The 18,023-nt window shown below is 43.7% G+C and overlaps 1 protein-coding gene across 1 annotated transcript; it reads left to right on the top strand.

Annotated features, from left to right (window-relative positions):
* The first annotated feature begins 893 nt into the window (after positions 1-893).
* Positions 894-12,930, top strand: RDH12 (retinol dehydrogenase 12). The gene is made up of 7 exons (XM_055289056.1): positions 894-1,180; positions 2,946-3,064; positions 3,575-3,730; positions 4,527-4,631; positions 5,454-5,663; positions 7,666-7,855; positions 12,226-12,930. The coding sequence occupies exons 1-7, from the start codon at positions 1,113-1,115 to the stop codon at positions 12,326-12,328; spliced, it is 951 nt and encodes a 316-aa protein (XP_055145031.1). The 5' UTR covers positions 894-1,112; the 3' UTR covers positions 12,329-12,930.
* Positions 12,931-18,023: the final 5,093 nt, after the last annotated feature.

Below are 18,023 nucleotides of genomic sequence, written 5' to 3'. Positions count from 1 at the left end.
AGCGATCCCCCTACCTTGGGCTCTTTACCAGCATTTTCTTGTATTTCTCCTCATCTTCAATAGCATTCAACTGAAACATCACCCACGTTCATCATCTCTCCCTTTTCTACACCATGGCCTTGAGTAAAGCAAGTGAGATATCAAGGGAGATAGGAATCAGAACAGCTAACCATAACAGCTGACTCTTATACACTGTTTAGTATATGCCAGTTTTGTTTTCCACCAATGTAATAATTGCACACTTAAAACAAGTGGGGATATATATATATATATATAATCACGCCCATTGTACAAGTGAGAAAACTGAGTTAACAGAGAGGTTTAGTAACTTGCCCAGGGCCATGGAGCTTTTAAATAGATTCAGCGCTAGAGTCCATGCACTTAAACACCATACCCTTTCCTTGTAATATGCATGTGTGTGTGTTAACTTCATTGAAGTATAATATAAAATGCAGAAAAGTGCACAAGTCGAAAGCATATGACTCAGCAGATTTTCACAAAGTGAGCACACCTGTGTACTAGCACCCAGCTGAAAGAGCAGAGCACTCTCAGCCCTCCAGGAGTTCCAGTCATCTCCCTCCCAGTCACTGCCCCTCCTCCCTAAGGTTAACAGCTCTTCTGACGTCTCTCTCCATTCTTTTGGGAGTTTCCTTCCCATCCTATTTTAATCCACTCATATTTTAAGCATCATGGGGTTTGTGGCTAAAGTTAAAAATATTCTATATATTCCATCTTGCAATAGAGGTGGCAGTGGTTGGGAGAACACATTTCCTAGAGAAGAGAAACAATTGAGGATGGAGGGTTTAGGGGGTACTTGCTTTAGTTTCCCCACATTCTCTTTGCCAGTAAACCTAAGTAAGCTTCTAACCTTGACTCCGTCCCCTCCCCACCAGGACTACATCTCCCAGCAGGCTGTGCTCTGACAGCTCTCGGATTTAAATAGGATTCTGGGCTCTGCTTGGAGTCAGGCTGCTGCTGAGCACCCAGGACGGAGAGGAGCAGAGAAGCAGCAGAAGCAGCCAAGAGCTGGAGCCAGACCAGGAACCTGAGCCAGAGCTGGGGTTGAAGCTGGAGCAGCAGCAAAAGCAACAGCAGCTACAGAAGTTGGAACGATGCTGGTCACCTTGGGACTGCTCACCTCCTTCTTCTCGTTCCTGTATATGGTAGCTCCATCCATCAGGTTTGTCTTAATTCAGCAACTTAAACAATTGTTTACAAAGACCTGCACTGGAAGCTGGTTCTCAGCTGCTGAAAGAAGAGAAAGGGAAGGAGGCTGACGGAGAGAAAGTCAGGGCAGGAAAAGCAGGAAGGAAGGGGGTGTTGTGGATACCATGGTGGAAAACCAGAAGGAAGCATCTGTGGCCGGGTAGAGGTGGGGCTGAGTTCTGACCCCACCTGAGCTCTGGGGAGAGTTCTACTGCCAGCGGAAGGCTGCATGGATGACTCTGTCAAGTAGCTCAACAAACACCTTAGGTGGGAGTCCTTGCTTTTTCATTTTATTCCTTTGGGTGTCTCTCAAGAACTCAGAGACTCTGTCCCTATTCAAGGTGGCCCTGCTGGCTTGTCACGCTGTTAAGTACCAGGTAGTAGTTTGGGAAAGAAACAAACTCTCTTCCCTTTGAGACTACCCTCAATTAATGTTTTGGGATGGCTCTTTTGCTGTGGGATTTCTAGAGGTGTCAAATAAATGTGTGTTCTGAGTGGAGAATTTTTTAATTTCTCTTTTTTAATTTTTACTGTGTCACCCCAGGGTGGAGTGCGTTGGTGTGATCATAGCTCACTGCAGCCTTGAACTCATGGGCTCAAGCAATCCTCCTGCCTCAGCCTCCCAAGTAGCTGGGAATATAGCCATGTGCCACAGCTACTTTTTAAGTTTTTTTGTGGAGATGGGAGTCTCACTATGTTGCCCAGGCTGGTCTCAAACTTCTGGGCTTAAGCGACCATCCCACGTTGGCCTCCCAAGATGTTGGGATTACAGGCATGAGCCACTGGGCTCAGCCTAAAAAATTTCTGATGATAAAGGAGGTTAAATGGACCTACCAAGGACAGTGTTATTCTAGGTTCTCCATAGAGATCTGCGTTCAAGTCCCACTTCTGCCACCACTATGTGATATGAAGCTCCCTGAGCCTCAATTTTCTCTACTGTAATGTGGAACTAATACTGGAGAAGTTGAGAGGATTAAAATAAATTACATATGGAAAGTGCCTAGCCTAGTAATTGGCAGTCAGATGATGTGCAGGAAATGTTAGTTCTGCCCCTCTGTATTCTGTTTTAGGACCTGTGTAGTCAACTTCATGTAAAAGAGTGCTCTCTGCACAGAGGTCTGAACAAAGGAGGTTTTCTCTCTGTTTGCCATCGGCCAGAATGAAATCTCTAATACAATGGCTGAAAGCCTCGGAAATGACCCACTCCCTAAAACTGGAGAGGCAGCCTAAGATCCATACCTGTGTATGCCATCCCTCAGAGTGCTAAGAGCAGTACCTGTGTGTGTCACCTCCCACAGAGTGCTGTTCATCAGTTACTCATGATGACAGTTACTGAATATTGACTCCGCTAATGTTTATCATGCATATGTTTTGAATGTAGGTTAGAGGGGAAAGCTTTCCTCTGGAACCTCTAGAGATAAGAGCTAGATGTATTTATTATCTAACAAGGAAAGTCTCCATTGGCCCTGACTCCAGCATTTACTCTGTTTGCTAATATGATTATTTGTGGCTTCTAGGCAAGTAATCTTCCCACCTGAACTGATGAACAGGCGACTACCTTGCCCCATGGAAAAATGTTGTCCCATGAAGATTAGATTTTACGAGTCTCCTGACTGCAACTTAAAGATACCCTTCTTTGAGGCTGGATAGCTTTTTTTTTTTTTTTTTTTTTTTTTAACGTATCTTAGTGTGAGCTAGTGAAGGATGGTATATGATGCTCTTGTTTCCCTTGCCGATAGGAAGTTCTTTGCTGGTGGAGTGTGTAGAACAAATGTGCAGCTTCCTGGGAAGGTAGTGGTGATCACTGGTGCCAACACAGGCATTGGCAAGGAGACGGCCAGAGAGCTCGCTAGCCGAGGTAAGTGTTTGCCCTTTAGTCTCCAAAGTGCCATGCCTCCCACCCTTCTTCCTGCTTGGGCCTCTGTCCATATTTCTTTGTGTTTCCTCCTAGGCTTGGGGGCTCTGACTAGAAATTCAAGGAACCTGGGATTCAAGTCCAACCGTGACACCAACTTACACTGTGGCCTTCAATAAACTGTTTCTTCCCTATTCCCTCTCTATTAAATAAAATAAGGAAAACAATGATGTCTGTGTATAGCCAAGTCAGTTATTCTAACAGGAGATACTAAGCGACATTAAATATCAGAATATAAAACCTGGGAACCAGGTTCCCAGACTGGGATTAAACTGACAGCAAGAAGACTGAACAGTACTTCTATGAAAAGCCCGAAGTGGCAATATGTTCACTCTACCACTGAGGGATGGCTGGGAGAATGAATGCTCTGTCCACCAGTCCCAAGCTCACTTACTGTACCTCCTTTATAGCCTAGGATATGAACATACTGCTCTTTTTTTGTCTTGGACCCAGGAGCCCGAGTCTATATTGCCTGCAGAGATGTACTGAAGGGGGAGTCTGCTGCCAGTGAAATCCGAGTGGATACAAAGAACTCCCAGGTGCTGGTGCGGAAATTGGACCTATCCGACACCAAATCTATCCGAGCTTTTGCTGAGGGCTTTCTGGCAGGTGAGGTCCTGATGGGTAGGTAGAAAAGCAGGAAATTGGTTATGGGAGTGGCTGCTCCACCCTGGACCATCTATGGCCCTTACATCAGAACCATCATCCACCCCACTAGACAGGTTCTGCCACATGAACCAGCAGGACAGGGAATTGGCAAGAGGATGCTGGGTAGATAGACTGAGCAGGATCCTTATCGTCTTTTTGCCTCAGCAATGGGAATGTCGGAGGTGTCAGCTCCCTGTCTGGGCTTGCACCTTGGCATCAAGGTGTGGCCACAATGCCACTCTCTTCTTTCATCCTGAGAATCAACCTTCTGTGGCCATAGGCATGAGATGAAGTTGTGCTGCTGGCAAGTTCTTCTGGATCTTGGAAAATGACCAGCTTCTACCAAGGACTATGAAATCCATGAGGGACATCCTGGGACCATGTCTGGCTTGTGTTACCACTGGATTCCTAGTGCCCAGTAGAGTGCACCTGGCCCAGAGTCTGTAGTTAGTACACATTTGCTGAATAAATGAATGAACAATGTCCAGGAAGATATGAGTAACGAAAATTACTCATTAGAAACCCAGTGACAATGCTTATTGGATGTCACTGAGATAGGTCCAAATGAAGAATAGTTATTAACTGCTGAGGCAATACCTTGTTTTAAAAGGAAGGGGCAGAGCAAGTGACTCCTATCGAAATCTTACCCCAACAAAAACAACTAATGAACAAAGGGAAAGGGCAATTATGCAGGTCTGTGACAGGCAGCCAGGGGACTCCTTGCTAACCATAGGATCTCTTTGGTTGTGCCCTATAGAGGAAAAGCAGCTCCATATTCTGATCAACAATGCGGGAGTAATGATGTGTCCATATTCCAAGACAGCTGATGGCTTTGAGACCCACCTGGGAGTCAACCACCTGGGTAAGTATCTTTGAGTGACTAAAAAATGAGGTATACCCACTATCTTTTCTTTAGGAAGATGACACTGTGTAAATGTGGAGAATGTCCAGGGGCCTTCATAGAGCCTGGGAATTCCAATAGACTGGACCCATTGGCTTGTTGTTCACTGTACCTCTCCTGATCAGTCTAAAAAAGTGAGATCCTCCTACCCATACCATTAAGAAGCCCCAAATTTCAGGAAATACCAGGGAGAAGAATGTCATTCTTGGATGGGGCAGTGGCAGTACAAGGCTTGCCAGGCAGGGCCAGGCCTGGGGGTGTATGCAGGCATCTGGGCTTGGCTGGAGGGGTCACATCTACATGATGGCTAACCAAGCCATGGGTTGGTCCACGGAGGTAGGCAATCCTTGAGAACTTGAGGTACGAGGCAGGGTGGGGTTCAGCGTTCAAGGTGAAGACTTTAGGGAGGAGAGCATGGAACATGTTTTCTGATCCTAAGCAAATATTATCTTCCCTGACTGTTCTATCCTTCTGTCTATACACAAGTGTACCTGGGTCCCTAGTTATGCAATCATGGCCAGAATGGAAGCCAGCAGGTGGGTCAAGGACAGAGGTACAAAGTAATATAAATTAAGTATGATTGCCTTGCTTTTAGTCTAGCTCTGGTTCTTGCTTTGAGGAATCCACAAACTCAGACCAAACTGACCATTAGAGTTACTCACGGCGTCAAAATTGGTTCACACCCAGAAGATAGTGAGCTAACACTGAAGTCCTCTCGGCTCCCACATGCTGAGCCTGGGCTGCCATTCCACCTTCAATCTCCCCTGCTGCCTCTCCTCACAGGCCACTTCCTCCTCACCTACCTGCTCCTGGAGCGGCTAAAGGTGTCTGCCCCTGCACGGGTGGTTAACGTGTCCTCGGTGGCTCACCACATGGGCAAGATTCCCTTCCACGACCTCCAGAGCGAGAAGCGCTACAGCAGGGGTTTTGCCTATTGCCACAGTAAGCTGGCCAATGTACTTTTTACTCGTGAGCTGGCCAAGAGGCTCCAAGGTAAGTCTGGAGAAACAGGAATAGCAAAAATGGTCCACAGACCAGATTAGAGGTCCACAGCAACTTGGGAAGTCAGGCTGTCAAACATGCACGTGTCAGTAATATCTCTGTGGACTAAGGAGAATGAAGTTATGAATGGAATAAAAACAGAATCCTTGCCCCCAGGGAGCTTAAAATCAAATAGGGGTTAAGAACCTCATAAAGTTACCTTGTATTTATCTTATCACATCTTATCTCTTATCTCATTTGATTTTCACAATAGCTTTTTGCAACAGGGAGGGGCTTTTTGTTTGTTTTTTGTTTGTTTTGTTTTGTTTTGTTTGAGACTTGAGTTTCGCTGTTGTCGCCCAGGCTGGAGTGCAGTAGTGCGATCTTGGCTCACTGCGAACTCTGCCTCCTGGGTTCAAGTGATTCTCCTGCATCAGCCTCTTGAGTAGCTGGGATTACAGGCATGCAATATCACGCCTGGCTAATTTTGTATTTTTAGAAGAGATGAGCTTTCACCCTGTTGTCCAGGTTGGTCTCAAACTCCTTACCTCAGATGATCTGGCAGCAGAGGTCTTTTGTAACAGGTATTATTACTCCTAGTTTATAGAGCAGAACTGAGGTCCAAGGAAATGGCCAGCTAAAGAGTATACGGCAGGTGAGGGCATCAGAACTGGAATGTGGGTGCATGGCTTTAAACCTAGGGTGCTTCCTTCTGGGTGCCATTTGCTGAGGTCCACATGGTGATCTGAGCTACAGAGCTGCCACTGCCTGGACTCAGGGAGTTAGGGCTGGATTTCAGACCCCTGGGTCCAAGTTCTTGCTCTACCACATGCTAGCCCCATGCGGATGTGGATGTGCCCCTTTAACCTCCCCTGACTTCATCTTCTCAGCTGTAAAATCAGGTCAGGCCGGTTCTTATTCCTTAATGATTCTGTGCTCTCCTGGAGCATTGCGTGAGCTGCTGGCTCTGACATCTGCGGATCTAGGGGCCCATTTGTTATAGTGAATAAACCAGAGTTTGGGAACAATGATCTTTACTTCCAGAATGCCTACGGTAGAAGAAGACGGTAATCATAAAAATAAACAATAACAATTACAATAATAATTGAGAGGTTTATGTGTGTCATGCACTACACATCTTAACTCATTTAATACTTGCAACATTCCTGTGAGGTGGGTGCTATTATTTTCCCCCACTCTAAATATGAAAAGACGGGCACTGACAGATTAAGGAATTTGCCCCAGGAAGGTTCCTAGCTGAGCCAAGATTCAAATGCAGACAGTCCATTCCATGTTTTTAACTTTACATCAGAGTTCAGACCTTGGCCCTGCACCCTGCCAGGTATAACCTTAGGCAATTTACTTAAACTTTCTGTGACTTAGTTTTCTTTGCTGTAAGTGGGCATTATAATATTCTATTTCACAAGCCTCTTTAAGAATTAAATGAAATAATACATTTAAAGCATGTTGTATAGCCCTTGCACATAATTGGTACTGAAAAATAGTGATGGCACCAGGGATATCTTGGGGGGGGTTGTTAATCCCCCATAATCTGCATCACCATCCCTCAATCTACACCTCATAAAATGTGCTTGCCAGGCAAATGCAGCTCAAAATAAAGTCCTACCCACCACCTTCCAATCAGATCGCTACCCCTAAACTCCTCCTGTAGAAATGATAAAGATACCACTGTCAATAATTGATACTACTCACTACATGTTGTCATGTTTATTAGTAGTACTAAAGCCACAGTATAAAAACGACATTGAAATAGAAGGACCTTGAACCAGGCACTCCTTTTGGAACATAGAAGGCTGAGAACGCTATAGATCTTTCTGAAAGATCAATTCATTCCTATTCAAATTCCTCCGCCTGGCCAGGAGTGGTACCTGCTGAATCCTGGGTTATGTTTCCTGAGTTCCTCCTTCTCACTTGTGTATTTTGCTGCAGGAGATAAGCTGTCTTCCTGGGCTCAGAGTGTGTCCCTGATCTAATTGTGCCCTCTTTGTCCTAGGCACCGGGGTCACCACCTACGCAGTGCACCCAGGCGTCGTCCGCTCTGAGCTGGTCCGGCACTCCTCCCTGCTCTGCCTGCTCTGGCGGCTCTTCTCCCCCTTTGTCAAGACGGCACGGGAGGGGGCGCAGACCAGCCTGCACTGCGCCCTGGCTGAGGGCCTGGAGCCCCTGAGTGGCAAGTACTTCAGGTGTGTGAAGGCAGTGGGGTTCTCTCCACCACCTGTGTGCGTGGGAGGTGCCGGACTCGCTGGGCTGTGCATTCTGAGAAGCTGAGTTTGTGCCTGATGATGCAATCCAGGTTTGGGTTGGGCCTGCAAACAGAATGCCGTTGCTTTGTTAAGGAAACTTACAGTACAAACTTACGTGTTGGGAAGAGTTGCTTTTCTGGCTCTATTTTATACCCGTGTGCCGCTTTTCCATGTAAACTTTGCAGCTTTCTGAAAGCTTTTAAAGAAGACTGTCGCTGTTGGTTATGCCATGGAGAAAATGTTAGCAGGCCCTCTGGATCCTTTTTCTCCTTCTTTAAGCTTTTGGCTCACTTGATTCATGAATTTTTTAATACCAATTAACACAAAGTGCTAGGGGAATGTCCTCTCTCTTCGGTGTGAACTCTGTCCCTCAATGCTGCCAAGATTGGCACTATCTGTTGAAATATAGAAGTAGAAATTTTAGTGCTGAATCTTATCATGAACTCAAAGAGGAACTAGAGTCTGGGAGTAAAGGGAAGCCCAGGGTGAAATCTCTTTCCCATTCCATGACAGAATCCAGCCCTGTCTGCTCTGTTGTCTCGCTTTGTTCAAGGCTTTTCATCAGTGCAGTATTTATTCCGTGAGGCATTGGAAATAGTCTTGGTGTCTGATGAGAGGGGAATGGATAAGTGATAATAGCTAATGTTGCTTGAGTTTTTATAATGTGTTTGGTACTCAGAGTTCTGAGTGTGTAATGTGTATTAATTCTTATAATCATCACAACCCTGCGAGGCAGGTAATATTACCCCAGGTTTTCACATGAAACTGAGGCACAAGATAATTAAGAAACTTGCTCAAAGTCATATAGCTTATAAGTGGTAGATCTGGGATTTACGCCCTGGCAATCTGGATCTAGAGCTGTGCCATTCAGTATGGTAGCCACTAGCCACGTGTTGCTATTGAGCACTTGAGATATGGCTAGTCCAGATTGAGATGCACTGTAAGTGTACAGTGCATACCAGATTTTTGAAGACATGCAGGTTGAGCATCACAAATCTGAAAATTCGGAGTCCGGAATATTTCAGTAAGCATTTCCTTTGAGTTGCATGTTGCTGCTAAAAATGTTTTGGATTTCAGAGTATTTCGGGTTTTAGATTTTTGGGGTTTGAGATGCTCAGCTGGTAAGTACAATGCAAATATTTCATAATTCAAATAAATGTAAAATCCTAAATACTTCTGATCCCAAGCATTTTTTTTTTTTTTTGAGATGGATTTTCACTCTTGTCACTCAAGCCGGAGGGCAATGGCATGATCTTGGCTCACTGCAACTTCAGCCTCCTGAGTTCAAGTGATTCTCCTGGCTCAGCCTCCTGAGTAGCTGGGATTACAGGTGCCCGCCACCACACCTGACTAATTTTTGTATTTTTAGTCGAGATGGGCTTTCACCATGTTGGCCAGGCTGGTCTTGAACTCCTGACGTCAGGTGATCCACCTGCCTTGGCCTCCTAAAGTGCTAGGATTACAGGCGTGAGCCACCGTGCCCAGCCCCAAGCATTTCTGATAAGGGATGCTCAACCTATAGTATAAAAAAAGAAGTGTAAATTATCTCATTTTATATTTTTAAATGAGATAAAAGATATCTCATTTTTTATATTGATTGCATGCTAAAATGATTTTGCTATTTGTGGGTTAAATAAAGTACACATTTATTAACTCAATAAATTAATGTATAATTAAATGTTTCTAAATAAATTTCACCAATTTCTTTTACATTTTAAATGTAGCTGCTAGAAAATTCAAAGTGACATATGTGGCTAACAATTGTGTTTCTCATCATATTTCTTTCTTTCTTTTTTTTTTTTTTGAGACATAGTCTCACTCTGTTGCCCAGGCTGGAGTGCAATGGCATGATCTTGGCTCACTGCAACCTCCACCTCCTGGGTTCAAGGGATCCTCCTGTCTCAGCCTCCCGAGTAGCTGGGATTACAGGTGCACGCCACCACGCCCAGCTAGTTTTTGTATTTCTAGTAGAGATGGAGTTTTGCCATGTTGACCAGGCTGGTCTTGAACTCCTGACCTCAAGTGATCCGCCCACCTCAGCCTCCCAAAGTGCTGGGATTACAGGCGTGAGCCACTGCGCCTGGCCTTCCCATCATATTTCTATTGGACAGTTGCTACTCTAGAGTCTGAGAGTTTAACATTGCTGCCTTAAATATGTAATAAAATATACAGTCATTAAATATCATATTTTTATATAATATGTAATTAATAGAAAAATGTTAGTGATATAATGTTTTAAGGAAAAAACTGGAATACAAAACTATATGATTTTTTTATACATAGAGAACAGTCTGGAGGGATACCCAGCCACTGGGCAGTAGTGGTTACTTCCAGGGAGTTTTACAGAGAGCCAAGCAGAGTGTGAAGGATGATTTTTATCTTTTTATTCTAGGTTTTTTTTATTATTTAAAAATTTCGCCAGGCGCAGTGGCTCATGCATGTAATCCCAGCACTTTGGGAGGCCGAGGTGGGTGGATCACTTGAGGTCAGGAGTTAGAGACCAGCCTGGTCAACATGGTGAAACCACATCTCTACTAAAAATACAAAAAATTAGCTGGTCATGGTGGTGGATGCCTGTAATCCCAGCCACTCAGGAGGCTGAGGCAGGAGAATCACTTGAACCTGGGAGGCGGAGGCTGCAGTAAGCCGAGATCATTCCACTGCACTCCAGCCTGGGCAACAGAATGAGACTCTGTCTCAAAAAAAAAAAAAAAAAATTTAAGGCTGGGTGTGGCAGCTCATGCCTGTAGTCCCAGTATTTTGAGAGGCCAAGGCAGGAGGATTGCTTGAGCTCAGGAATTCCACACCAGCCTGGGCAACAAAGTGAGACCCCCATCTCTACTAAAAATCAAAAAATTAGCCCAGCATTGTGGTACATGCCTGTAGTCCCAGCTACTCGGGAGGCTAAGGTGGGAGGATGGCTTCAGCCTGGGAGGTCAAGGCTGCATGATAGTGCCACTGCACTCCAGCCTGGGTGACAAAGTGAGACCCTATCTCAAAAAAAAAAAAAAATCCTCCTCAAACTAGATACAGTATGATCCTGGTTTTATGTAAGAGAGAAAGAGAGAGAGAGAGACTATATCTCTATTTATATCCAAACAAAGCAAAAAAAAGACTGTACGGAAAGCAACTGAATGATAGACTTTTCTTTTTTTTGAGATGGAGTTTCGCTTTTGTCACCCAGGCTGGAGTGCAGTGGCGTGATCTCCGCTCACTGCAACCTCTGCCTCCTGGGTGCAAGCCATTCTCCTGCCTCAGCCTCCCAAGTAGCTGGGATTACAGGCACCCACCACCACACCCAGCTAATTGTTTTTTGTATTTTTAGTAGAGGCAGGGTTTCACCATGTTGGCCAGGCTGGTCTTGAACTCCTCACCTCAGGTGATCCACCCACCTCAGCCTCCCAAAGTGCTGGGATTACAGGTGTGAGCCACCGTGCCCAGCCATGATAGGCTTTTCTTCTTTTATCAGCGCTGCATGTTCCGAATGTTTTACAGGACTTTTATAATTAGAAAAAAGAAACATTAAAAACAAAAAACATGGGGGAGGGGGGAGGGATAGCATTAGGAGATATACCTAATGCTAAATGACAATGGGTGCAGCACACCAACATGGCACATGCATACATATGTAACAAACCTGCACGTTGTGCACATGTACCCTAAAACTTAAAGTATAATAATAATAAAATTAAAACAAAAACAAAAACAAAAAAAAACATGATGAGAACTGTGTTCTGCTCCCACCCCCTATCCCTCTAGTCCTCAGGGCCCCTGCTCATTCCAAAGCAAATCTGGAGGGCTTGGTCTGCGGTTCATGGTATGCAAGTGCATCTGTCCACAGAATTCAAGGGGCCTGTGAACTTGGATGGGAAAATAACTTCATCTTTAATTTAACCTCCAACTGAGATTTGGCATTTTCTTCAGTTATGAATGTAGGCACTGAACTGTAGTAGTAGTAGTGATACCCGTGACTTTGTCACCAGTAGAACAATAAATATTTTCATATCACATTGCAGTTGTTGCAGATATCCTAGAATGTCACTTCTGCTCGCCACTACTTTGAAATCCTTTGATTATTAGACCTGGTACTAGATCTTCTTATAGAATATATTAATAAATAAGCCTGTGTATTACTATATCACAAATTTGTTTTAAAAATATTTTTAGAGTGCATTTTATATAATTAGTTTCTTTGAGTCCGGCATATATTGTATTTTATACATTTAGAAACATTCTGAGAAAGGGACCATAAAGATTTCCAGACTGCTAATTCTCATTCCTGGAATTTACCATCTTTCTCTGCCCTCCAGTGACTGCAAGAGGACCTGGGTGTCTCCAAGGGCCCGAAATAACAAAACAGCTGAGCGCCTATGGAACGTCAGCTGTGAGCTTCTAGGAATCCGGTGGGAGTAGCTGGTGGAAGAGCTGCAGCTTTATCAGGCCCAATCCATGCCATAATGAACAGGGACCAAGGAGAAGGCCAACCCTAAAGGATTGTCCTCTTGGCCAGCTGGTGCTGCGAATCCTGCCTGCCCTGATCCTTTTGACCCTTCTGGGAATGTTTGCACACCTCACACTCTTGTGAGACTGGCTTATGGCATGAGTTGTGGACACCTATAGAGCGTTCTTCTCTAAGACCTGGAAAGTCAGCAACCCTCTGGGGGCAGCAGGACTGGGCAGATCCCAGGCTGGGCATGGGGGTGGCAGAAGAGCCTGAGAAATTGAGTCAGTTCCCTCATCAGCACCAGATGCTTAGCTGAGGCAAGAAGAGCATCATCACTGCCTATTTCTAGGGGCTATACACTCCGACTCTTGGTTGATCTCTTTCTTTTTAAAAATATTTGCCACCACCCTGGAGTCTGGATCAACACACAAAGATCTTGGCTAACCCTGGCCTAGTTAGATTCCTTCCTTTCACCTGGACCTTCCCATTCAACCATGCAGATGGTTTCTTTTTGTAAAGCTTTCCCTTTACCTTTCAATTTTTAGAGAAAATAAAGACTGCATTCATCTTATTGTCTTATTTATTTTCTCAGGGCAGCAAGGGAGAGAAATGGAACAAATCAGGGAAACCAGCCTGCTAGTTTAGTGAGTAGCATTTCACCCTACCCAGCCACGGGAACTGGGGAATAGCAAGGGAGCAGGCCTAGGCCTAGAACTCAGGGCAAAGACAGCAGCTGGAATGTAAGATCCTCAGAGTGTATAGCTGCTGGGAGGAATCCACCTGAGTTACGCAGACAGAGAAAAAGCAGTTTCAGTGAGAATCTGGCACCCAAAAGGAAAGGATTTTACTCCCCTATGGCCTAACTGCCTTAGGAAATTTGAGTGCTGACGGAGATACTCTTCCCCTTGAGTTTTAGGAAAGGGGTGCTATTCTCTGCGTTATCCCCATCTCCTTCCTTCCTGAAGGAGGCTCCACTTGCAGAACGCATCATTTCCTGCCATCCTCAGCAAGGATCACAGCTTGGCTAGCTCACAGTGATACAGGGCTGGGGGTGGATACTCCTAACCACAATGCTGTACTGCCTCTCATTTAAAGACATTTTGTTAAATATCTGGCTAGAGAAAATATTTTAAATCTGAAAGTTTCCATCATATCCCAAATTATTAGATGCACTTACAACCAACAGCAAATGACACCAAATATCGGGAAGCTGAGCAGCAAAGAATGCAAAAGAAAACAATGATAGGCATGGGTATTGATGCGACATGTTGTTGGCATTTTCAGAATATTAAGCCATAGTTGTTCCCCTCGTTCAGATTCCAGACTCTATCATTTCTCGTGGTGTTCAGGTGCTTCCACAAGACACAGCCTCCCTCAGCACTACTCCTTCAGAATCGCCTCGTGCTCAGGCTACATCTCACCTCTCTGTAGTGTCTCGCCCAAGACCAAAAGGACCATCTAGTCTGCTCAGCCTGGGCAAGGAACATGTGCCAGTCTTGGCCTCTTGTCATGTTTCCAGAAAAGACTTGCCCCAAGTTAACATCTGAGCAAGTGAAAGGCCTTGACTTTGCACAAACAGTGCTGGGGGATTGGTGGCTGAGACACCACCGTTCTACCTTCCCATCTTGGCTCCCTGAATTCCCCTGCAACCATCAGGGCTGTTTTTCTGCTTTTGACTTGTGCTTGGATATGGATATGGCTTCCTGCCTTGGCAGAGTGCCCCTTAACATACAGGAAACAAGATCCTGGATGAGAAGGGCTCAGGGATTTCAGTTGTTCCAGATTTCCCTCCTAGGTGCTTCTCTAACTGCTCCAGTTCCACTGCCTTCACTATTCCTGGCTTCTCTTAGCCTCTGACATCCTTAGGTAATCTAGCCTGGGGTAGAAAATCTTTTTCTTTTGGCTCAGCTGAGACTGTCCTAATTTCCTAAAAATAACACTTCAATGGGAAACGAAAGGAAAAGGAAATCAGAGAGACATATGAAACTCAAGAAACAAACAGTTTCAGAGCACCGATTTCCTAGGTGGTGACTAGCTGCCACAGATTCCCTTGGTTGGCACTTGGCCCTTGTCCAACTCAACTTCGTATACAATGTCGCCATGCGTCCCAAGCCCAGGAGGATATACCTTGTGTATTTGGTCTCTTTTAGTTATAAGATGGACACTCAGTTTGAGCAAGCTTAAGTCCCAAACCATGGAATATTTTGCTCATAAACTCAAGGAAGGGTTGAAACTGGAAAGTGGGAGTGGGCAGAGATGTATCTTAGAAATAACTAGAACTCAAGCGCTGAGCAACACCAGACTCCTCTCCTTCTACCATTGAAGAGTTCCTGCAGCCATTTCCTATTTTTAGAATTTAAAAAATTGCAGGTTTGGCTTGGGTCAAATGCTCACTGTGAAGCATTCAACTGTAGTTGGGTATTGGGTATTGAAACGCCCATCCTACGGCTATCGTATTCTCATATATGCTATTTTGATATCGCTATCATATTCTCATATTGTAGAAGAGGCATTTCAAATCAGTCAGAAAAACATAGACAATGTCATAAGTGGTGCTGGACAAATAACTATCCAAATGAAACATAAAGTTAGATTCTTTGCCTTGCATCATTCATACAAATGAGTACTATGTGAATTAAAAGGCAAAAAAAGTTGTGAAAGTATTAGAAAAAATATAGAAGAATATCTTTGTGCCCTCGGAAGAGGGACAGCATTCTGAAGACATGAAAAGCAAAAAGCGTATGGGAAAAGAGGAATACATCTAAAAAGCATACCTCAAATAAAGTTCAAAGTCAAGTGATAATGGTGAACATGTTTGAAATGGTTTTAGGTTAGGTATTCTAGAAAATGGACTTTGAGATACAGACATTTGCACACAGCAAATTTATTAGGAGGACTGTTAGGATTGGTATCTATAGGGGAGTGAGAGAAGCGGGACAGGGCAGAGGGTGAAGTTGATTTGTGATGCAGTTACACTAAAGGATTAGGTGATCCTGTTCCACAGGGAGCCCTGGAGCTGAGCTGTCTTGAATTGAGGAAAAGAGATTGGTCTTTAAACACCCAAAGTGACCAGTAATTGGGTGTGGGCAGCTTCCAGGGAGGGGGCATGACCTGGGTGAGGGCAAGTTCTAGATAAAAACTCAGCTGAGAGTTGGCAGCTGTGTACATTTCCAGCATCTGGGAGAATGAGTGCTTCATTTCTTTTTCTTTTCTTTCTTTTTTTTTTTTTTTTTTTTCGGTAGAGACAGGGTCTCTCTCTGTTGCCCATGCTGGCCTTGAATTCCTGGGCTCAAGCAATCTTCCTGTCCTGGCCTCTCAAAGTGCTGGGATTACAAGCATGAGCCACTATGCCTAGCTGTACGCTTCATTTCTAAAGGGAGTATATTAGTCCATTCTCACACTGCTATAAAGATCCTACCCAAGACTGGGTAATTTATAAAGAAGAGAGGTTTAATTGACTCATACTTCCACACGGCCGGGGAGGCCTCAGGAAACTTACAATCATGGTGGAAGGTGAAAGGGAAGCAAGGCACATCTTCATAAGGTGGCAGGAGAGAGTGAGAGAGTGCAGGGAAAACTGCCACTTTTAAAACCATCAGGTCTCATGAGAACTCTCTCACTATCACGAGAAGACAATGGGGGAAACCACCCCCATGATTCAATCACCTCCCACCAGGTCCCTCCCTCAACACATGGAGATTACAATTTGACATGAGATTTGGGTGGGGACACAGAACCAAACCATAGGAGGGAATCTGGGTGGTGCACCACAGCATCTGCTGCAGATGTATATGTATATATGACCTATCTTATATTTATGTAGACAATATGTATCACACAAAAGAGTCACACCCATATTTTTATTCATTTTTCTTTGTACTTGGGGTCTCGCTTTATTGCCCAGGCTGATCTCAAACTCCTGGACTCAAGTGATCCTCCCACCTTGGCCTCCCAAAGTGCTGGGATTACAGGTGTGAGCCACCACTCTCAACCTATTATCATATAAAGAACTTCTACTTCTCAATAAGAACAAGACACAGAACCCAACAGAGAACTTTGCAAAAGTTATAAATAGGAAATTTTCAGAAGAAATGCAAATGACCAATGTACCTAAGTCAAGATATTTAACCTGACCAGTGATCAGAGAATTGCAAATTAAAACAAGATGCCATTATACCATTTTAAACCATCGGATTGTCAAAAATTTGAAAGCTTAGCAAATATTGGCAAAAATATAGAAAAATAGATATTTTTATACACTGCTGCTATGGATGGAAGAAATGGTGAAGCCATTTCTACCAGCAATTCAGCTTCTTAATATCTGCAGTAACATTAGCCTATACATGTAAAGAGGAGGCATTGTTCATATTAGCAAAAAAATGGAAATAGCCTAAAAGTCCATCAGTTGGCGAAAAACTAATCTCTGGTATGATTATACAATCTGACATGATTATATAATAATTACATACTAATATACTTATATATACTAATATACTTATAAATATATACTTCTAAAAATATACTTATATACTTTTAAATAATTATATACTAATCTCTGTATGATTATACAATGAAATAATTATTTTGGAGTAGTTATTCCAAAAATCATTATATTTAAAAAATAATTATACACGTATATACTTGGATAAATCACACTGAATTTCAGAATGATGCGTTCTGTGTAGTAAGACTTATATTTTGAAATTACACACATGTAATATATATTTTCTATGAGTACATATATAGGTATGTAAAAGCACAGAAAAAGATATAAAACAATATAATGAGTGTGTAAGAGAGGTTATCCTGGGGAAGGATTAATGGGAAATGATTTTTCAATTTTTTAAAAGCAGAATATTTTTATATCTTACTTGAAAATTAAACATTCATAACCTCAGCAGACACTGTTAGCTGTCACCCAGTAGTCATTCCCTACTCTAACTTTGTTCCAGTGTCTACCTCTGCTTTCTGCGAATGATTAACTGATCGTAGTTGTTCTCAACTCTGGCTGTGTATTTTTAAATATTTAAGATGCCAAAGCCCAGGCCTCACCACAGAGATCCATATTTAATTGTTCTCGCCTTGGGAAAATGTTTTTGAAAGCAACCCAGGTGATCCCGATGGGCTGCCGGGGCTGTGAACCACTGGCCCAAGGCAACCGTGCGGATCATATTCTCTTGCAAGTGACAGTGATGGAAAAGTCATGTGGCTCAATCATGGCCGGTGGGATGTGGAAGGAGCCTCTTCGGTAGCTTCTAGGAAAGGCTTCCTCATTGGTTAAAACATGAGGCACGGGAAGAAATTTTCTGTCTCGTGTTGGATGCTGTCATGGCTAAACGTGACACCTGAATCTGCTGCAATCATCTTGAGACCATAGTGAAGCTGGCTGGCCCAAAAACTAGCTCACATGCCGAGGGTGGTGAAAGGAGAGATAGAGAGAATCTGGGTTGCTGATGACGTGGTGGTGAGTCACTGAATTAACCAAGACTGGAGCTGTGCTCCCTTGGGACTTCTTGTTACACAACATAATAAATTGACCTTATTAAGTCTGTGTCCTACTGATGCTATCGTATTATGTTGAACCCTATAAAGTTGCTGACATTCTACCATTTTTAAGCTACTTTTAATTTTTTTTTTTACTTTTTTTTCTTACCATTACTGCTA

The sequence above is a fragment of the Symphalangus syndactylus genome, chromosome 8, assembly GCF_028878055.3.
Source record: "Symphalangus syndactylus isolate Jambi chromosome 8, NHGRI_mSymSyn1-v2.1_pri, whole genome shotgun sequence".
NCBI classification, from domain to species: domain Eukaryota; kingdom Metazoa; phylum Chordata; class Mammalia; order Primates; family Hylobatidae; genus Symphalangus; species Symphalangus syndactylus.
This window is presented reverse-complemented; position numbering and strand designations above follow the sequence as displayed.